At 35.8% G+C, this 23,630-nt stretch overlaps 1 protein-coding gene across 6 annotated transcripts in view; it reads left to right on the plus strand.

Annotated features, from left to right (window-relative positions):
- SACK1B (scaffolding CK1 anchoring protein B) overlaps window positions 1–22,793 on the plus strand; it is a 90,733-nt gene extending 67,940 nt beyond the window's left edge. For all 6 annotated transcript variants that reach the window (XM_090282609.1, XM_090282614.1, XM_090282611.1 and 3 more), the window contains exons 3-5: window positions 9,934–10,098; window positions 11,028–11,152; window positions 20,409–22,793. In XM_090282609.1, the coding sequence (XP_090138735.1) occupies window positions 9,934–10,098; window positions 11,028–11,152; window positions 20,409–22,701 (2,583 nt within the window). In that variant the 3' untranslated portion in view covers window positions 22,702–22,793. The remainder of the gene's footprint in view (window positions 1–9,933; window positions 10,099–11,027; window positions 11,153–20,408) is intronic.
- Window positions 22,794–23,630: the final 837 nt, after the last annotated feature.

Genomic DNA, 23,630 nt, shown 5'->3' on the forward strand with positions numbered 1-23,630 from the left:
TAATTCTTCATTAACTTCATATTGTATTGCTCAGAGCAGCTCATCTGAATCTTTCACTCCCATCCAAGCCTGCAGTCTGAGCACTCACTGACCATATACCCACAGAAAACCTTGACCTCTGATGATGAAAAGTATGTAAGGGCACCCGGTGGCAGTCTACTAACTTGTTTCCCTTTCCTCCTCCCATCATATCCTACTCACCACCAAAGCATTTCTCTCAGTTATCATCCATTCTTGTCTTCCCTATTGTCTTAGCACATTTGTGTAACATAATTGTGAGGCAAACTCTTCCTTGTGTGCTCATTCATTTCCTTTCTAACCACTGAGATATGCCATCAACTGAATCACCTCATTCCCATTTTATTCTTTCAGTGTCCATTAAACTTTTTCTGTATGCTTAAAAATGTTCGAGTCATTAAAAAAACAAAAACAAACTAACAAACAGAAAAAACAAAAAGACCTTGAATGGATGGATGAATAAATGGATGGAAAAAACAAAGAACACAACTTCTTAGCACATTGTTTAGAACATTATTTTGGGCTTCCTTATATATAAAAATGAAATGCTACTTTTGAATGTTAAGTTTTTTAAAATAATGGTACAATAATTCTCCTTGTAATTTATGTCTTTCATACCTAACAGTTCCTCTTACTGTCTTCCACAAGCATTCAGCCATTGAGTCTTGTCCAATTATTTACAGCTTTACCTCTATACCTTCTATTCCTGCTGCCACCATATACTTTAGGATCATATATGGTATATTTATGCTCCATTAGGACTGAAACCCACTAATTCCTCTCCTTACTGGTAGACTAGGCCCTGGCTGGTTTAGCTCAGTGGATTGAGCGTCGGCCTGCGAGCTAAGTGTCGCTGGTTCGATCTTCCAGTCAGGGCACATCAGAGAAGGAAAACTCTGATTCCAAAAAACCTCCGCTGCCTTGCGGCATACCTCTTCAGGGGAAAGGCTAAGGGAGTAAACCCCGACAGAAAATCCGGAGCCGGAGTCCCTAAGGCGGTTTGACGTTGTAGTCAACACCGGCAACTCCTGCGGCGCACCTGAAGCCAAGCTGTATTGACTCCGTCTTTCCCTTGGACCCTTCAGCTGCGAAGAGAGGGGGGGTCTGCTGCATGGGCAACAGCAGACCCTCCATATCACCCTGCCCAGGCTCTGTAGCTTCAGCGTCATCGCAAGATGTCGATTCAACACGGGAGGAGACAGATACGATGTCACTCCCGAGTCGGACTGCACAGCCATTCTCGGCGGTGCAGATAGACTCTTGAGAAGCTACACCATCGTCTCTCGAGACGGACGGCTGCCGACGACGACGACTGGTAGACATTTCAACCTTTAACTTATCCTATATATACGAATGTGTTGATTCTTGGTCATGATGTTATAACAGCAAGTGTCACATGATGCTTAGTTCTATAAATAAATCATATAAAGCAATGTGTTCCTTGAGAACAGGCACCATGTAACCATTGCATTTCAACAAAAACCTATTGAAGACCTTATATATTCCAGGACTGAAAGGTTAATATCAAGCTATTAAGAAATTAAATATGAAATGTTTATTACTTCTAATGAATGGCTTTGGTCTAAAGTAAATGTATTTCAGCAAGTTGCCTTCTCCCTAACCCTGGGTAAAAATTACAGCCATAAATAAATTTATTTCAGTTTTTAGTCTCAATTTTGATTCCAAATCTTTGAATACATTTATGTAAATTTAAATCAAATATAACAAAATTTAAAAATATTAGAGTGAGTATTCATTGTATTTTTTTTTAGCTTTTCTTTATGTTTGACGATTTTAATGATAAATGTTAATAAAGAAGTAAAAAAATCATAAATAAATACTACATTTTGGTACATACCTATACTACTATATACTTGTATACTTTGATGTATTAGTGTATTATGTAGTAAGTACTTTGTTTTTTGAAGATATGAATGCTTCATAGTTTTTTAGTAGTCTATTATTACTTTTAAATAAATGACATAAATTTAACTTTCTCCTCTTTTTACAAATGTTGCCAAATTTGACTAAAATGTGGCTCTGATTCTTCTATAGCAGTAGAATAGACTAGTATTTCTAGTGCTGTGATAACAGAGTATGGATCTTTATTTTAAAGAGCAGCTCTTTAAAAGATACCAAGAGTTGGGTTTTGCACAAATTAGGGGTATTGTAACTATTGGCTAGTTGAACAGAACCGGCTTCAGCACTCCCTACTTGTCTCTCTTCCAGCCTCTCACAGTAACTCCTCTCAGAGGTCCTTCTTAGGCTCTGGAGGTGGACTGTTTATTTGGTCACGCAAAATGGGAAGTCCTGAGCTTGTTTTTCCTCTCCTAACTACTGTGTCTCTATCCCCTGACACCTTGACTCTAAGGGCCATGCTGGAAACCTTTGCCAGGCTAAGTTTCAGGAAAAGTCTCTTTTTGAAAAGTGCTAGGGAAATGAGAACATGAAAGAGGACTGAATTGTGAAATCAATAAAAGGACTTTGCCTTATCTTTGCAGTTTCTTTTAGGACTTTCTTTCCTCCAAGTATCAGAGTAAAAACTATTTCAAAAAGCAAAGATGCCTACTAGTGCAAACCAAATATAAGATTTTCTTTAAACATGACAAAGATAAACCATAATTTATTTTTATGGTTGTCTTACTCAGTTTGGGCTACTATAACTAAAGTACCATAGACTCACCCTAGTCAGTGTGGCTCAGTTGGTTGGAGCATTGCCCTGTAGACTGAAAGGTCATGGGTTCAATGCCTAGGTTTTGGGGGTTTGGTCTCTGGTTGGGGTGTGTTCAGGAGGCAACCAATCAGTGTTTCTCTCACATCAATCTCTCTCTCTCTGGAATAAGAAGAAAAAAAGGAAAAAAAACAAACAACAACAGCAAAAAAAAAAAATGACTGGGCAGCTTAAACAGCGAGCATTTGTTTCTCATAGTTGCGGACCCCAAGATCAAGACACTACCAGAGTTAGTGTCTGGTGGGGACCCTCTTCCTGGCTCATACACAAGTGTCTTCTCACTCTGGAGAAGTGGTAGAAGGGGTAAGAGCTCTCTGTGGTCTCTTTCATAAGGGCACTGATCCTCTTCATGAGGGCTCCACCTTCATGACCTAATAACCTCCTGAAGTCCCTACCTCCAAATATCACATTGTGTGTTAACATTTCAACATTTGGATTTTGAGAGGACACAAACATTTAGTCTGTAAAGTGCTGTATAATTACTTTCAATCATGTAATACAATATAAAAAACCTGAGGAATAATTTATGCAGTTTCACTTCTGAGTTGTCAAAATATTAATATTACAAATGTGTATTGTAGCCATAACAGAGACCAAATATTTCCCTTTACATCACCTATCATTGACTTTTATTACAACACCCAATTTTTTTTTCACTTTCACCAAGTCGTGTTTGGTGCAATTTTTACAAGCTAAGTACAATGTATGTTTTAATCCAGTTGTTGGATAATTGGGATTAAAACAGAATTTTAGAACTTGGTCCATGCATGATCTCTTATGGTTTATTTAATATGTAACAGAGGTCATTGTGACTCAGATTTGTTTAGTGACTTCCCCAAGATTACTTAATTTACGACAGACCAAGCCAGTTGATATATCAATACAGCTATTAGTCTATGCTAATAGACATTTAACTATCTGCAGAAATTAAGGCATTTGTAATGTAAATCTGTAACTTACTAAATAATATTATAGTGGATATTTATTGTGTAAAAAATTTCACACAAAATGGAAACTTTTACTTAGGCTGCAGAAGGATAAGGGCTCAAAGCACTTACTTGTAATACCAACCTCTTTTTTTTCTCTGAAATCCATTTAGCACATTGCTTTTGAAAGGCTTTACAGACTCAGAAATATATATTTCCTAAGTGATCATTTCCCTTGATTTACTCAGTTCTTAAAGTTTTCTAGTTGTGTTGAATTTTATTATAAATACAGTTATAGAGCTCCATTTTTCTTTAAATTTGAAATCCTTATTAGCTTTTCTTCTGTTAGAAGAAGTAAATCCTCCTGTATCTCTGTAGGCAATTACCAAAGAAGTCCATATCCTTTCAAATGGCACTTAGTATTTTGAAACAGAAAATGTATAATATTCAGTTTTTCAATTTTGAGAGTGATAATGATCATTCTGTGACTACAGAACATTAACCCAAGGTATACTTACATTTTACTGAGTATGTAGGTCATATAGAACCATTATTACTAATAGCTTTTGATCCTAATAGGTTACAAAGGAATAAACAATACAAGGTTCAAAATTAAAATACTGTAGGTAGTAAAGCATATTTCTAAGGAAATGCATATATTTGATGTCAATGTTGTGATGAACATTTTCTATCAAACCTATCATTGATTTTTTATTCTTTTCATCTTTTCTATCACTAGTTTCTACCTTGTGATTTTCTTTTGGTGTTTTGTGCATTCGTAAATATGAACATTACAATAAAAATAATAAATGAGGGTTTTATAATCTTTATCAGTCAATATGACTCAATAGAATTTAGGTATTTTAATATGGAATATTTCTCAAGATACTATTTTGACCAGATAAGGTTTATATTGCTCTCTAGATCAAATCTAAGCATGTGTCACAATTTCAAGATCCTTCATAATCTGTACAAATCCTAACTAAATGTATTCCATATTCAAAAGTATAAGTTTGTGGTTAGGGTAGTTCAGTCAATGTATTAAAATATTGCTGTCATTTTCAATGCTAGTCTTCCAGCTTGGATGGCTAAAGATAATCTTTATTCATTATTTAAAGCTCTTAATGAAACCCTGTTAATCTGTTTCATTCAGTCATGTACCCACCCATAGGACCCATGTACATATAAAGGTTTTTTTCTGAATTATTATTATAGTATATTACTTACAAGTAATTATGCATTCTTCTGAATGTCCTTAAATTGTGTCATGAACACGAACTTATAAATTTGTTGTTCAGTATTTATATTTAATTCAGTGTGGTCTCCACTATCTTGGTCACTTTAGGAGAATCTACTACTGTGAGAAAGACAAGTGAAAACCAACATGCTTGAGTCAGATTCTCTGAAACTACTAAAAGATATGGTTTCACCCAAATCTTAAAAACAATTTGTAATGTCTTCCCAGAAATTTCTAAGTCTCATGTTGCTGATGAAAACATTTATTTATTTACTTTTTCAATTTATAAAGCAAGAATAAAACAGGAATTAATGAAGAAACAAGAGTTTAAATGGTATACAACGTCATGGTAGTTTCTTGAATAGGACTTAACGTAGCTGATTTCTGTGTTGACTTATAAAAATCAATTGATGTACCTTTTGAAAAGGCCTATCCTAATCAGGTATATATTCTTTGATTATATATAGCCATTGTGGTCCTTCTTACAACACAGTGTGATTTAGATAACTGAGAATACAGTATGTACCTTCAGATCAGGTTTGGCATACCTCATTTCTAATAATTTATTCCTTTCCAGAAATGTAACCCACTGTTAATTTAAAAACAAACAAACAAAAACAAATAGCACATTTTATTTTTACCTCTCTTGGCACAACAGAATTTTCTGTAGACTTTATATTATTTTTCAACATATCAAGTGATGGTGCAGGTCACCAGAAGCTAAGCTACCAGACTCAACTGACATCAGATACGTTTGTCAAAGATGTGTCCTCTGGTCTCCTAGATTCTGATCCAGTGTATTGCCTTTCATGCGAAAGAGACTGGCATTTGTTCTACCCTTGGTGTGCCAGAACCATCCACTGACAGAGTGACTTCAATTACTTTTTGCACACAAAAACCTTTATTTATCCTGGTAATTTGTTTTTGTTCTTTCCAAAGTTTCCATTACTTTGTTACATGAAGCTACCTGACACATTAAAAATAAATTCCTTAGATATGCTGATAATGTCTTAAAGAATACTATGTTGCACAATAGTTTCCTTATTTTAAAAATTCCTTTCAAGTTAAAAAAACATAATTGGTGCCAGACTGCTTCAGGCCTATGTTTCTAGGAGTAATTTTGTAAAATAAGTTTATAATAGTGACATTTTCTCCATCTCAGTGCCCATACATCATCACACCACTCATTAATACAGAGTAAACTCATCAATTAATCATTTGAATGTGATTTGAAGGTTCTTCACATATTTGATGTTATAAAGGATATTACAAGACATGAGTGCGGTTGTTATCACTAGCTTCTCCCTTCTTCTGGCACCTCATATGATTTATAAAAAAGAAGAGGATCATGGGAGGCCACTAGATATGATCGAAATTGTTCTTCCTAGAGAAAATCTAATTCAAGTATGTTTCACAGGTAGTTTGAAGAATGTTATCAACTTGTATAATATATGCATGGTTCAATGTTTTGTTTTATGTCTTATTAGAGTAAATAAAATGATTTATATATTATCCATGACTTTGCTCATCTTCTAACATATTACGATATGTACATTAAATTATCCTGGCTATTGTTGCCATGTGTCTATTTCCAGGTCATTCCATTTCCTCTCATTTCTTGATGATCTTTGTTCTCTGTTACTCTTTGTAATACCATTCCTGTCTCAGTTCCTGAAAATTTTGATATACATGTAAGAAATCCTCCTGAAAACCAGGTCATTGGCCTTCTCTCCTCTCATGATTTTGTCCTACATTCCTTACCTGTTGATTCCCAATCATTTTTTATAGTATCATAGCCTATAATTGCACATCTTATTTAAGCTATTTCATATATCCCCATCTGATTACCACTGGTACTTACATTTCTAACTTATCCTCTCCGGTACCTGCTAATATACAATATTACTTTAATTTTTTTTAAGTTTGTGTTCTGGAAGTTTTCAAAAGTAGGAAAAATAGTAAAGAGAATTCTCATGTACTATCAACCAGCTTCAAAAATTGTCAATTAATTGCCAATTTTGTTTCATCTAGTTTAATGTGAGGTAAATACAAGGCAACAGATTTTAAGCATATATATATGTATATATACATGTATACATATATGCATACACATATATAATGACATCTCTTATTTTCTTTATCACTGTATTACAGTAAGAGTAAGAAATTAACAATTCCTTAATATCTAACTGTCCTTTAACCCCAGCAAGACCTCATTAATCCCACCCTGATTTCATATCTCTCTTATTAATGACATCCTCTTTTCTTCCTAATCTCCATATTACATACAACTTCAATTTCACTTCCTCCTCCCACTTCGTTAGTCTCTCACAGCCAGAACTACATCCATGGTTAAATAAAACTTTTTGCCTGCTCCATGCCTGTACTCCTGTAGCTGAACGAAGTTGAGAATAACTCATAACCACATTGACTGGTCTCATTTTAAATTTATATCCTGGTGAGTCCTAGTGCTTCCCTGAAATCACACTATATTTCTATAATTTACTCCCTTTCCAACCATCCTAGATGGCTCCTTAATACCCCTTTCCTCATACCTTTAATACATCTTTTGTAATTCACCATCTTCTCAGCTGCCAAACTTGCTTTCCAGTTCCTGAGAAAACTGAAGTGTTCAGAAGAGAACCTCCATAATCCCATCGCCCCCATTGGCTCTTCTACCAGCATCTGCATGCTTATACTTGGCCTTCCGGCTTGATAGTACAGATTACCTTTTATTGGTCTTTATTCTCTGTGCTCTAATTACCTTACTTTTTTGCTAGATATTATCTTTTATTGCCTACTCAAAACATTGCTCCAGTAATTATCTTCTTCCCCATCCCACCTCCCACTATCTCTTGCATCATTAATTTTCATTCTTTAGTGGAACCTTTCATGTGCATATAGACATGCTGTTCATTCTCTCACCTAAAACTAAAGAAAAAGTACAACTTCTCTTGACCCAGCTGTACCTACCTCTCCATTTTTCTGATTTTTATTGTAGCCAAATTATTCAAAAAGAGTTACCTATTCCTGCTACTCCCATTCCCTCCTACAGATCTTTTAATAAGCTTTTTGCTCTTAGCACTCCACTAAAACTATACTTGTGGAATTCACCAATAACCTGTATATTACTAAACCCAATGCATTTATATTATACAATAATCCTCCTGTTTCTTGGCCTAGCAGTAGGGTTTGACACTCTTGAGCACATTCTACTTATTGATCCACTATCTTACTTGCCTTCCAAGAGGGCTGCCTTCTCTTTGTTCACTCAGGCTCCTTTGCTGGTACCTCTTGCCCCAGGGCTCAGTCTTTTGCCTTCTTTTCTATTTGTCCAATCTCTTTGGTGACTTGGATTTAATTGGCATCTTGACACTGTGGACACCCAACTGACGTCTCTGGCCTACACCTCTCTACTCAACATTCCACTTGGATATCTAGGCACCTCAAACTTAATTTGCCTTTTTAATCTTCTACCTACAATGTATGCAGCTGCATTCCACTATTTCAGTTGAGAACAACTTTGTTCTTCAGGTTAGTGAGTCTAAAAATCTAAGTCATCCTCTTTTTCTCCTTTTTTCTCTCACATCCATGTCCTTTTGGCCCAGGGATATCTAGTATCTGACCCTTGCTCTTTACTGATGGCAACTAGGACCAGGACCATCACCTCCCTCTGGAGTCGCTCCAGGAATTCTAAAGGGCCTCCCTGTTTCCACCCTGGCTCTGATCCTTAAAGCCTGTTTAGTCTGTTGTTAACACAGAAGCTGGAGCAATCCTTTTCAAACCTAAATCAGATCCCATTATTACCTCAATGTAAAAGCCTTCTTCACAGCTTACAATTCAATTCAGAAAAGAAAAAAAAAAAATGCTGAAGGTTCAATAATGCCTTCAAGGCATTGTGATTACTCTCTCCTTTTCTCATTTAATTTTTACCTTCCCCTTACTATTTCTTGATTATGCCAGGCATGCTCCTCACAAAGGGCCTTCACACTGCTGGTTTCCTCTGCCTGGAATATAATTCCTCAAGATACCCACATGCATGACTTCTTCAATTCCTTCTATGTCTTTGCTCAGAGGACACTTTCTCAAAGAGACCTGAAATCCTTCAAACCCCTCCTCAATTTCCAGGGGTCTCTGATCCCCATTATCTTGCTATATTTTTCCTAATTAAATTATCTTATAGTTTATCATATAATTTATCTATTATGTCAATTGCTCATGGTGTCTTCCCCTAGTAGAATGTAAGTTTCACAAAGCACAAGGATTTGGTCATTCTTGTCTGACACATAGTAGGTGGTCAGTAAAGTGATTTTTCCCTTTTAAGGATATTTCATTCCCATTGCTCCTCGGAGTCCATAATGATTCTTTTCCCAACAATTAACTTGGACCTCTCCATTTTAGGGACCTGTTTTTAAATATTTCTCTCTGCCTTTACCTTTTTAATTATATTGTAATTTTTGCCTTTTTTATTTATTTTGCTTATTATATTTCCTCAACTAATTTTAGGCACATGTACTTAATTTTCTGGTCTTCAAGTCTTTTATACCCTTTCTCATCTTCTGTTTCTAGAAGTTTTGTCTTCTCTGTCCCAGGTCTCCAAGATTTTTATTCTTAACAACTAGTTCCAGAAATCTTGCTTTTCCTTGGAAATGTTTCCCATGTAAATTTGTAGTACTAATTTCTACCTTCCATCTACCTGTCCACTCCATCTACCCTGTAGGCAACCTCGTAATCCATGATTCAGGTTTACCTGTCACTCAACATTGTACTGAAATGCAAGTTCCTTTTGATTGAAACCTAATATGAAATTCGTGTTTCATATCTGTATATACTCATTTGTTTATTTTCAACACAATTTCTTATGTTTTATCTTCTATTTTAAAAACCAAATATTTGTGTATACATTTATGTGTGTTATGTATTTAAATTTTTTATTTTATCCAATTTTTATTGAAAGCACCAATTTCTAGATCTTTCCCTTTTAGGTGTCTAAAATTGTTTGATATTCTTATCTTTAATAGGTCATTGCTTTAGTGATGGATATATTTACAGATGTGGACATTTTCAAAGAAATAGTGGAGGCATCAACTCGAGGGATATCTGTATACATTCTGCTCGATGAATCCAACTTTAATCATTTCCTAAATATGACTGAAAAACAGGGTTGTCAAGTTCAGCGTCTCAGGGTAAGAGTCCCATGTTTTTGTCTGAGGCATTGTTTTTAAAGTTTGTGTACTATTTTTGTCTTGGTCAAGTTTAAGACGTGTTAAGCTATCTTACTCCAAAAGTAAAATAGAGGAGGGGGGAGGGGAGAGAGAGAGAGAGAGAGAGAATGTGTGTAATTTACAGTGGAATGATGATTAATCACAAAAGGGTCCTTTTGTGCTGTTTTGTGTGCAACTGAAAACATACATCTGCACCAAATTTATATGGTACTTAAGTTTTGAGTTTACTTTGGCTACCAGTAATAATTAATGCATGTGCAACCTTGAAACCATTGACCTGAGTGATTTTTTCATTCAGCCAATATGGCTTATCACATTCATTTGGTTTAGTGATTTCAATTACATTTGAGTTTTTAAAAGATGGATGCATTTTAATTTTAGTTATTTTGACATGATGAGTCTATAACCTGAAAGGATCTTGCAGTAGGATCCTAAGTGATTTATAAACCATCTTGTGTAAATGTAAAGTAATATATCCATATTTTAAGTTACTGTTATCCTAGAATATTTCCTTTTTGAGTGATGTTTTAAATATTGCTTTTCAGCACTGGCTGGTGTGACTCAGTGGATCGAGCACCAGCCTATGAATCAAAGTGTCGCTGATTCGATTCCCAGTCAGGGCACATGCTTGGGTTGTGGGCCAGGTCCCCAGTTGGGGGTGTGCAATAGGCAACCACACATTGCTATTTCTCTCTCTCTCTTTCTCTCTCTCTAAAAATAAATAAATAAATTTAAAAAATAAATAAAATTTGCTTTCAACTATTTTTTTGGTTGTGTGTTTAAAAAATTATATAAAATATACATTTTTTTGTACTAAGGTTTTATATTAACATGTATTTTACTTTTTAAAATATTTTCCTTTTTTATGTTTTATTTGCCTATAATTCTAGAATATTCGAGTGCGGACAGTAAAAGGCCAAGAATATCTTTCAAAAACAGGATCCAAATTTCATGGGAAATTGGAACAAAAATTTTTGTTAATTGACTGCCAGAAAGTTATGTATGGTTCATACAGGTAAGATTATTGTGTTTACCTCTCACATTGATAATCATTTATAGAACTTATTAATTTTACATTTTAGTGTAATCTGTTCTTTATTTTTTAATTGTATTACAATAGACATATAACATTATATTAGTTTCTGGTATAATGGTTTAATATTTGTATATAATGCTAAATGCTTACCACAATAAGTCTAGTTAACATTCATCATCATACATAGTTACAAACTTTTTCCCTTCTGATGCCGTCTTTCAAGATTACTTTCTTAGCAACTTTTACATATGCCATATAATATTAACTTCAGTCGCCATACTGTACATTACACCCCTAGCACTTATTTATAACTGGAAATTTGCACCTTTTGACACTCTACCCATTTTATTCATCTCATACCCCTCCCACTACCACTCCACCCTGGCAACCACTAGTCTGTGCTCTGTATCTATAAACTTATCTTTTTGTTTTTGTTTTTTTCCATTGTTCTACATAAAAGGGAGATCATACCATGATTAACTGTCTCTGTCTGACTTATTTCACTTTGAATAACAAGTTTAATTCCATCCACGTTGTTGCAAATGACAAGATTTTGTTCTTTTTTATGGCTAAAGAGTATATCACATCTTCTTTATCCATTCATCTATTGAGGGACACTTAGGTTGCTTCCATATCTTGACTATTATAAATAGAGGCAATGCGGTGAACATAGGGATACTGACATCTTTTTGAGTGAGTGTTTGTTTGTTTGTTTGTTTTCTTCAGATAAATATCCATAAGTGGAATTTCTAGGTCATAAGGCAGTTATATTTTTCACTTTTTGAGGAACCTCCATACTGTTTTCCATAGAGGCTGCACCAGTCTGCATTCCCACCAACAGTGCACAAGGGTTCCCTCTTTTTCCCATCCTCCCAGCAGTTGCTATTTCTTTACTTTTTGATAATAGCCTAGTTTGTGTTTACCTGCAGCCTTATCAATCATTTACATAAATTATTAGCTTCAAATTTTAATGTAATCTGTCTAGTTATTCCTTAGAAATAAAAACAGAACCCCTTGCAAGGAAACTTGGAGACTTGCGTTTCAGTTCTGGCTGTACCTCTAAAGAACATTAAGCCATTGGGAAAATCACAGAACTTCTTTGGCCTTCAAGTTCTTTATCCCAAAAATGGGGGGGGGGTGTTGATGAATATCTCAGTTTTCATATAGCTCTACAATACAAAAAGTGTTTTTGTTCCTCATGAAAACAGTACGTAGTATGGACTTAATAGCAATTGTTCATAAAAATAGAAGCTATTTGTCATTTTTGGAGAACCTATCAAACAGGTTTTTCTTATTTCAGCACTATTAAGAATCTGATAATTATTATGTAGTCACTATAGTACTACCAAAAACGCATTTAAGAGTCTGACTGTTAAAAATGTCACGGCAGACACTAGACAGGTGACTCAGAACTAGATTCTACTCCCTGGCATGTTTCAAGGTTTTCACTGGCAATATATCTACTCTCTCCTAGCTTAGCTCTCTTATACATTTCAACCCTGTCCTTATAACTTATCTGCAAGGCTATTGTTTTCATATTTTATAAATGATGAAATTGAAGTTTAAGTAATTTAAGTGACTTGTCTAAAACCCCAAAGCCAAGGACCACAGGCAGCCCAGGTCTGGCAGCACATTCCAGATCTTGCTGGCTCCAGAGTGTAAGTGCTGCCCTAATATTCTCTCATAAATTTCAGGCATCAGTCCTGAATGGGATACGCAGTGAGGCTACATCAACAAGGCAGATGGAAACACCAATAAGCATATATGCACTGCTAGGTTACCAGGCCAGAGTGGACTCATCACTAAAGACTGTGGGAGGAAGCCAGGAGAGCTATGGAAATAATCTGGACAGTGTGAGAGGAAACCTTAGGAACTTAAAAAGTCCACAAGAAGGAGATACCATGTTGAACGGGAAGGCCATGGGCAAGTTACTTACCTTGTTGCACCTTAACTTGCTCCTCTGTGTAATGAGCGTAATCGTAGAACTACTTCATTATTGTTATGAAAATCTTTTATGCATACAAAGCCTCTAATGTTAACCATTATTTTAGGCCTTCAAAAAAAAAAAAAAAACTGTATGTGCTGACTTTCCCTTTTCTAAGGGATCCTTTCTTGAAAATGTAGTTTGGCTTTCTAAAGGAAAACGTATTAAGAACAGAAATTACCACTAGTGCTTAAAATTAATGAGTCCTTTTAAATACTCATTATTTGTGTGTATGTGTATTTAGATCACTTTTAGATGGCTTTTAATTAAAATTTTAATTAAAGTCAGGAGTTCACTTGACTTATAGAATGGTGTTTGTTAGTTATGTCAACATAGTGAATTCCTAGGACCACAGATTATAAAAATTCATCAAAACTCTTATCTAACAACTCAACTCTGTATGATTCCATGTTAAGTTTAAATATATTTCTTTAAAAAACTAATGGTTGTCAGCTCTTGTAATTTTTGTTTTTTCTCACTGCTTATCATGAACCATTCCTTTTAACAATGTTCTAACAGGATCTGGTGGAACAGTTATGAACCAGTCTTCATTGAAACTGGCTAAAATTTTATTCCCTTTTGGTTAAAACCACTCTTTGTCGCTCATATTCTGTAATCATCATTGTTTTCCTCCTAAGTAAATTCAAACGGCCTTCTTCTTTATATCAAAATTCTTTGCCATAAAATATCTTCCTATTTTAAACTCTCAGCATTTCTAGATAGGCTTTGTGTCTGTACTCACCACCATAATCACAAATTGTGTGACAGCTCACTTGTCATGATGATGATTTTATCAACAAAAACATAAGTGTTTTGCAATATCACAATACTAACATCAATGAGATAAAACAACTATATACTTTTTATCAGTGTACGTAAGTCAAATTTTGAATTGGATACCCTTATTTGAAATTGTCATATGAAAATCTGGAAGGTATTTAATATTGTCCATGAAATTGACTGACATAATTTTATAAATTCTTTTAAGTATTATGATACTTATAAAAGTTACTTTCAAAAGATAAGTTTCACTGAAGTTATTGGCTCTAAAGTGCTCTCTTGGCTCAGACTTGAACATCATCACATTTAGATATCCATGCCACCACTAGTCACTATTTTTACTCCATGGACTTCACTTTATTATCCCCAACCAGGAACTCAGAGCTCTTGAACCACTATTTAACATGTGAGGTAATAACTACATTCCCAGCCTCATGGTTAATATATGACGGTATGTTTGGAGGGGCTGGTATAGTAAGTTATGGTATAGAGAACAGACTGACAGCTGTCAGAGGGGAAGAGGGTTGTAGGGCTGGGTGAAAAAGGAGACAGCATTAAGCAGTACAGATTGGTGGTTGCATAATAGCCACAGAGATGCAGTGTGCAGCATGGGCAATAGAGTTAATAATGTCAAGATAACTGGGTATGGCCCCGTGGGTGCTTGTGGCAGCTGAGAGGATCACTTTGTAGAGTGCATGATTTTCTGGCCACTGCTGTATATCTGAAACTGGTGCGGAATGGTATTGAATGTAAACTGTGGTTGAAAAATAATATAAAATTCTTTTTATTTTTTTATCCAAGTAAATCTATGCACATATTTTAAAAAATCAAATGTTACTAAAAGACAGGCAATACAAAATACATCTTATATTCCATCTCAATATACTCCTAATTCCTGACCTCCAGATACAGTTATTTAATTTTTTAGCAAGTTCTTCTGATATGTATTTCATTCACTTAAACAATCTGATTATACTGCTATATTTTGATTTGTCACTTTTAGATGTGATCTTTTGACTTCATATTATGGCAATTGAGGAGTTTTATTTCGTAACCACTCATATCCGCTTGCCCTGCTGGTCCCCATTTACCCAATACAGCTCTATCACGATGTTTTGGTTAAATAAGAAGTATGAGTTTACATTATTGAAATTTTATCAAAATTGATCATTAATGAGCAAAGGAGTGATTTGTGATTGTTTCCTTCTTCATAACAAAGTTAATAATGACCATTTTATTTTTGTTTTATTCTTTGTCTTTGTTTTCTACTTAACTATTGTTATTTCTTTTCCAGTTGATTACTGATTTCTTACTGCATAAAAACTTTTCCAAATGCTCAGTTACTACCAATAATCTGTGATTCCAATTTGGGCTTTAACTTGGAGCACAGCTGGGATCCTGGTATTTCCTATGTTTCTGGGTAGTTTGAGCTATAGTTTTTTGGTTTTTTAAGATTTTATCTATTTTTATTTTTAGAGAGAGTGGAAGGAAGGGTGAAAAAGAGGGAGAGAAACATCGATGTATGAGAAATACATCAATCAGTTGCCTCTCACACACCCCCAACCCAGGACCTGGCCCACGACCCAGACATGTGCCCTGGCTGGGAATCGAATGGGTGACCTTTCAGTTCACAGGCCAGCACTCAATCCACTGAGCTACAACAGCCAGAGCTGAGTTTTTTAAATTTCAGTTTTCATTCAATTTTTTTAACTCATTTTTATTTTCAAGTCATGGTTTTTCTCCCAACTTTGATCAAGAATATTTTCTATCAGCATGGATTTTTTAAGTCTAAAAATTTATAAATTTAGGTGATTTATTGTTTAACTGGACATTGAAATCAAGTTGAATAATTTTTGCTCTGAATTTGGAAGACATTGCCCTGCATTCAAATTTCTATTTGAGAAATCTCAAACAATTGTTATTCCAGTTTTCTTCATGTAATTTTTCTTTCTGCAAGTGCTTAGGATGTCCCTTTTATTCCATGCTATTCTCATATTTATTAGGCATTTTTTTCTTTTGTTGTTCTGGGTAATCCAAATAGTTGCATCTTCCTTATTTATTCTTTCATGTTTTTGTTTCAATTATTTCTGTTATCTCTATCTGAAATTCTTATTAACCAGATTTCTACTTCCATTTTGTGTTTTTCCCTACAATTTTCCATTCATGGGTGGGGTCATTACTATACTAACTCGGGGATTTTCTCAATTATACCTTTCAACTCTTCTATCATATCTTTCTTTTTAAATTTTGCTGTCAAATATTTTGAATATCTTCTACTTGAAATATTTTCATAGCATCCTGTTAATGTTTTATAGATTTATTATTTTCTCTCTTTCTTTCTTTGAAGATATTAATTGTATGTGAGTGTGTTAATGTGTATTCTTTTTTTAATGTGCTTTATTGATTATGCTGTTACAGCTGTCCCAATTTCTTTTCCACCTGCTCCCCTCCACCTTTGACCCCCCTCCCTCCAGTTGCCCTCCCACTTAGTCCATGCCCATTGGTTGTGCATATAGTTCTTCTCAACATCTTCCTATCTACTCCACTCCCTCCTACTATGCTTCTTAATTCCTGCATCATCTCCCCCCCTTTTCCCCATTGCCCCTCCCCACTGATCTCCCCCCAATATGTTCCCCGTACTTATAATTCTTTTTCCCCTCTCGCTGCCTACTTAGCTTGACTTTGTTTTGATTCCCTGTCTTCTGTTGTTGGTTGTTGTGGTGCAGTTTTCATCTTAATGTTCATAGTTTTCATCCTCCTTCTTCTAAACAAGTCCCTTTAACATCTCATATAACAGTGGTTTGGATCTGATGTACTCATTCAGTTTTACTTTGTCCTGGAAGCACTTTCTCTGCCCTTCTATCCTGAATGACAACTTCACTGGATAGAGTAATCATGGTTGTAGTTTTTTGATTTTCATTACTTTGAATATTTCTTGCCAGTCCCTTCTTGCCTGTAAAGTCTCCTTTGAGAAATCTGCTGATAGTTTAATTGGGACCCCTTAATACATAATTCTTCTTTTCTCTCTTGCTGCATTTAAGATTCTCTCTTTATCTTTAATTTTTGACATTTTGATGATAATGTGTCTTGATGTGGTCCTCCCTGGGTCCAGCCTATCTGGAACTCTCTGTGCTTCCTGGACCTGTAAGTTCATTTCCTTCCCCAAGTTAGAGAAGTTCTGCTTCATTATTTTTTCACATACTTTTTCAATTTCTAGTTCTTCTTCTTCACCCTCTGGCAATCCTATAATTTGAATGTTCATTTGCTTATAGCTCTCCCAGAGGTTTCTGAGCCTCTCATCATATCTCTCACTTTTTGTTTCCTCTTTCTACACTGGTTGACTATTTGTTCCCTCCCTATGTTCCGATTTGCTGATTTGATCCATGGCTTTCCCCTCCTCACCACTTGTCTTGTATGTATTTTTGTTCATTTCAGCAGGACTAGCCTTCATTCCTTCCCTGTCTTGATTCAGCCCCGCTGTTAGGTCTGTAAGCTGCCTTATGACTATAGCTCTGAACTGAGCCTTGGAAAGATTCGCTATCTGTTCATCGGTCAAGGCCTTTATTTGTTTTTCTGTTAGCTGTGTGACTGGTATTTCAATCATTAATTTTGCCATTCTGACCATTTTGTTTATCTTTCCTTCTTGGGTGGGGCGCTGTCACACATCCTACGCTGTATTGGGCGGAGCCCCATGTGCTGTCACAACCTGGCGACCTTTGTCACCACATTGTGGTGCTTTGCGTGGGGGCGGGGGTCCAAGATGGATTCCCGCTGTTACTCTCTGCTGAGGAACTGGGAGCGTCCTCTGTCCCCACAGTCCCACAATCTGAGACAATGGGGTCTGCCCTCCCAGGCATTGGAATCGCGAGCCGATGGATCTGGTCGGCAGCCAGGGCCAGGGCCGGCTCCCAGGCGCTTCTCTCCTCCCCCCAAATACAGGTGTCTGCTTACCGGTCCTGCTGTTCGCTGCTGCGGCTGCCGCCTCCAGCACAGTTTGATCTTTCAGCTGCGGTCTCACCCCTCCTACCCGTCCAGATGAGCACCAATTGTTTATGACTTCATACCTTGGACTTCCATGTAGCTTTATTTTCTGGAACTTATTATTTTTGGTTTTGCAATACTTGTAGTCCTTGGTTGTGGAGGGAGACAGAGCATGTCAGTCTAGGCCTCCCTCTTGGCCGGAAGTCTCCTGTGTGTCATAATACGTATTCTTATTTGTGCATTTTCTGTTTCCTCTGGGTGCCTTTTTGGTGTTTGTTTGGTTTGCTTTTGGTTTTGCTTCTAAGCTTTTAAGCTTTATAAGCAATAGTCTAAACTTTTTATATTTAAGAATGAGGGAGTATAGAACTAACTGGAAATTGGGCATGAAATGTTTATCAACAGCTGAGTTTACACAACAGGGATTTGCTGGGATCCTGGAAATTATATAGGAAGATTGTTTAATGTTGGTATAAGTAGTTATTTTATCTCTGGTAGTGGTCAGTGCTTCCAGAGAATAATCTCTAAATTAAATATTTCCAATTGAATGTCTGTCTATTATCTAAAATTCTATTGCAGTATTATTTTCTGAGCTACCAAAGCATGGAACCTTTTCCAGTTGCCACACAGTACCATTATCTTCTCAGAATCCTAAGTTCTATAGCTGGAGATAATTCTTACTTCATAACCTATGCACATCCTGTATGACATACAGATATTCTTACCCTTTCTTCTTGTTCCTGGTGCAATAATTTTACTCATTATTGCAATTTCTGCTCTGGTCTCTTCTCTTACCACCTTATTCCAACTACTTTACTCATCATAATAAATAAAATCCCTCATATCTCAAGTCTATGCTACAATTAGCTATAGAAAAAAATAATTCATTAAACATCTCTTTTTATTATAATTCACTCAAACTTGGGATCAGATACTACACAAACTTTGCTTTGCTTTCAAGGTTCATCCATCTCTTATATTGCTTTTTTAAACTCAGTTAAACATAATTTGATTTCTGTTTTCTATAATACATGGACATTATTACTTCCTTTTTCTATATTTCTCTTCCACACAAATTGTCCTCCCACACCTTTCATGTCTGAACTTCAGGGCTATCTAGTTTCTATCAAAATGTTGCTAAAAATCTCCCTTTCTTGAGGGATTTTCCCATATTTGATAGCTGACTATTCGTTTATTTATTTGCTGTTTCTAACATATTTTGTACTCATATCTTCAGTTGGACTGACAATTCCTTTAATAATTCACTTTTGTACCATATCTTTTAACTCAGCCTAGTGGTCATCATAGCTGTAAATACGAAGTACCCAGTAAATGTCCTGCTCATGCCATCCATCCAATAAGTATTCTGGATAAAATTAAGCACATCAGAATAATTAAGTTGCAGATTGCTGTTTATTTTACGTATTTTAAGTTATTACTCTGCACATTAAAAATATATTTTTATCTACCTTCATTATATCTCCCCTGTATAAACAATAAACTCTTTCATTGTGCAGGATGTGTTCATCTCCCTTTTTATTATATTAAAACCTATTGTATCATGTACATTATTTGATATATAACATATCAGTGATTTATTTCTTTTTAAGCTCAGTGACTCAGTGTGCTTAACTACTCAGATTTTCAAACATTAGATTTAAAATCTTACATGAAATTTCAAGATAACTGTTAACTCTAAACTCTGGAAAAGAGATCGGAAGTTCCACAAAATACTATAAAGTAGTATAATTTTACTTTCCTAGATATTGTACCTGTATTAAAACATCTTATTTGGCATTCTGACGGGCATGGGTTGTGAAGATTAAATTGGCCAATGCTGTGTACACAGAGTGCAGTGTTTAGTGACTGAGGCTGCTGCCCACAAATCCTCCATGTTTACAACTCCCAGCATTCTAAATTACACTAACTGAGTAAGCAACAGAGAGAAAAATGTCTGTATTAGCACAGACCTATCTTGCATTGTGACATGTCAGAACTAAAAGGAATTCTAACAATTATGCTATTCAGGTCTTCATTATGGATATGAGGAAACTGAGGCCCAAGCTCATATGACTATAGAGCTCAGCAGAGGCCAGTTCTCTCAACTTTTCCTGTGATGCTAGCTTGCCTGAACCCTGCCAGGATGGTATATATGAAATATAATATCATTTTTTACTCTACAAATTTCTACTAGGCAGGGATGCAAATTTCAAAGCAGGCTTTTCCTTGGACTTCTCATAAGTAGTGTAAAGAATTATGGTGGATTCAAACCCAGGACTTGAGTTGATTCATTATTTAAAGTATGAATATGGGAGTGGAGCAACATATCCATATTACAAGCATGTGATTTGATTGGAGCTGTTCCTAATTATGATAGTCAAGGAAAAAAACTATTTTTTCAACATTATATGACACATTTTTCTTAGTAGAACTAGCTCTATTGTCATTTGTCTTTTAACTCAACAAACTTTTCCAATTTTGATTTTTTTCCAGCTACATGTGGTCATTTGAAAAAGCTCACCTCAGCCTGGTTCAAATAATCACAGGACAACTCGTCGAGTCCTTTGATGAAGAATTTAGAACTCTCTATGCCAGGTCCTGTGTCCCCAGTTCATTTGCTCAGGAAGAGTCGGCCCGGGTGAAGCGTGGCAAAGCCCTGTGGGAGAACGGCACTCGCCAGCGTTCAGTCTCTTCATTAGCTTCTGTTTCCAGCCAAAGAACATTTCTTGGTAGACAAGACACAACTCATAAACTAGATTCTAGCTACTTCCAAAACAGAGGGATATATGCTTGGAATGAACATGACAAATATAGCATAAGAAATTCTGGATACAAACCTCATTTTGTTCCCAACTTTAATGGTCCAAATACAATCCGTCAGTATCAGCCCAGTCAGAATGAAAATTGGAAGAGGCATAGTTATGCTGGGGAACAGCCAGAAACGGCATCATACTTGTTGCTAAACAGGACTGTGAATAGAACCATCAATCCTCCTGCTAATTGGAAAAAGTCTTCAGATAGTTTGGCATCCTCATCACGGGGAGGCTATGCTAGCCACCATAACGCACCTTCCCAGGGTTTTGGCAATTGGCTTGCACAGAGGAAGACAGCACATTTTGCAGAAAGGAATTCAAATGTGCGGAGGTCTTTTAATGGGACAGATAATCACGTTCGCTTTCTGCAACAACGAATGCCAACCCTTGAAAATACCACCAAGTCATTCTTGCGTAACTGGAGAATTGAATCCTACTTAAATGATCATTCAGAAGCTGCACCTGATTCTAACGGATCAGCTCTAGGTGACCGACTTGAGAGCTATGATAGTTCTGAGAATTTGAAAGCAAATGTCCTTTACACGCATTCGCGGCTTCGCCCCTCTTTGGTGTTTAAACCAACTTTACCTGAGCAGCAAGAAGTTAATAGTTGTGCAACTGGCTCCTCAAATTCAACTATCATTGATTCCCAGGGAAGTGACACACCTAAAGAGGTCCCAGACACCCCTACAAGTGTAGATCATTCAACAGACAAACCTTTGACAGAACCAAGCCCCAAGCTACCATCTCAGTCAGAGATGCCGAAAATGCACACCTCGTGGGTTCCTGAAAACCACTCAGCAGTTTTAAACCAAACTACAAATGGCCACAGAGAGTCAAACAACTATTTATATACAACATTGTGTGTAAATAAGCAGACAGAAAATGTAAAAAATCAACAAAATGAGAATATGCTTAAAAGGCGAAGTTTCCCATTCTTCGACTACTCAAAAGCCAATTTAGATCATGGAAATAGTAAGCATTATGTATACAGTACGCTTACGAGGAATCGAATTAGACATCCAGAAAAACCCAAAGAGGATTTGCTGAAATGTTCTAAAAGCATGCACAATGTGACCAATAGCATAGAAGAACAGGAGGAGGTCATCAAGAGAGACCCTCCAAGTGGCACAGCTACCAAGTCAATTTCCATTGCTGCGTTGCTTGATATGAATAAAGAGGAACCTAACAAAGAACTCCCTTCAAAGAAGGAAGTTAAGGGTTCCCCAAGCTTTTTGAAAAAGGGATCTCAGAAGTTAAGGTCCTTACTTAGCCTTACCCCAGAAAAGAAAGAAAATCTATCCAAAAGTAAAGCATCTCCCTTTTATAGAATGTGTAGTAGTTCTGACACTTTAGCTTCTGAGGCTGAAGAGAATCAAAACCCAAGAAAGTCAGAACCGAAAGTTGATTCATCTCCCAGAAGAAAGCATGCTTCCTCATCAAACTCTCAAGGCAGCATCCACAAGAGTAAGGAAGATTTAACATTTAGCTCATCTCAGGGGATAAATTCTGCATCCAATGAAGGTAATGAAATAATACCTTCTCCAAGTCCAGTTGAAAGCAAGTTCCTGGAAAGGGCAGGGGATGCCTCTGCCCCAAGATTTAACACAGAACAAATCCAATACCGAGATTCAAAGGAGATTAATACTGTTGTTGCTCCTGTAAGAAAACAAGCTGCTTCTTCAAGGCCAAAGCCCAATGATCTTCTAAGAACTCAATCAACTGACAGGCGCATTTATAGTCGTTTTGAGCCATTTTGTAAGATTGAGAATTCTATTCAGCCAACAAGCAATATGCCAAATGCCAGTATACACCGCCCAGAAATAAAATCCACAGCTGTGGGCAGTAGTTATGGTAGGTCCAGCCCAATGCTGAATTACAACACTAATGTTTACCACACATATCAGCCAAATGAAAACAAGTTTCGAGGATTTATGCAGAAGTTTGGAAACTTCATACACAAAAATAAATGAGATACTGTAATTGCAAATAGATATTAAAATACAAAATGAACGTAGCTACAAATATTTGTCCAAAGAACATTATGGACAGTTTTTGTAGCATGCCAATAGGTTTCTGAAGGGGCAGAATTTTGGGTATGATGCATATTTTTACCAACATACTATGTACAGTAAAGTTATTGTTCTGTGTGATAAAGTTAATTGTGCTTAATTATATTAATAGAATGGCTCCATAAACACATCATTTTTAAATGTTAATGGTAAAAAATGTAATTAAATTGTTTTCTTCAGCCTGAGATCTTAAGTCTTAAATAGAAACTTAATGGCAAGATGGTATATGGATTTTAACCATTTATTTCAAAGTTTTTCCTTTTACTCAAAGTCTTTTATAAAAGAAACCTAATACTATTAGTGACCCTTTATAACACATCTTTATAAGGTTTTCATAAGTTCAGGTTATGAGAAAAAAGACAAAGCCTTTTCATTTTAAATTACCTTTAAATTTTATAGGATGACTTGTTATATTTTATTAATGTTGTATTACTTTTCCTGTGGAGCATATGTAACAGGTTGGGTAGCACAGTAAAATTTAAACTATATAGCTCAGCATTTTTAAAAAATATTGCCTGAGGGTGTTTGCAAAGTATCAGCCTCATGCAGTACAAAGACATCATATGAATTTGTTTTCTTTCTTTGAGAACCATCCAGAATGTGCTGCTTTTCACTTTTTCCAGGGAGTCTGTATTTTATTCACCCATCAGCTGCTGACCTTGGTCATTTCTTCCTTTAAACTTATAGCAAGCCAGCAGGAATTGGAAAACCTAAATTATTCCTATCCTTCTTCTAATATAAAATAATCTTACAAATGTAAACTTCTACATAAATTTTTATCAACATTGGTATGACAATGCTTACAGGTTTTGATTGCAAAAGTCTTTGCT

This window comes from Furipterus horrens, unplaced genomic scaffold (assembly GCF_987537825.1).
Source record: "Furipterus horrens unplaced genomic scaffold, mFurHor1.1.pri manual_scaffold_6, whole genome shotgun sequence".
Lineage (NCBI taxonomy): Eukaryota > Metazoa > Chordata > Mammalia > Chiroptera > Furipteridae > Furipterus > Furipterus horrens.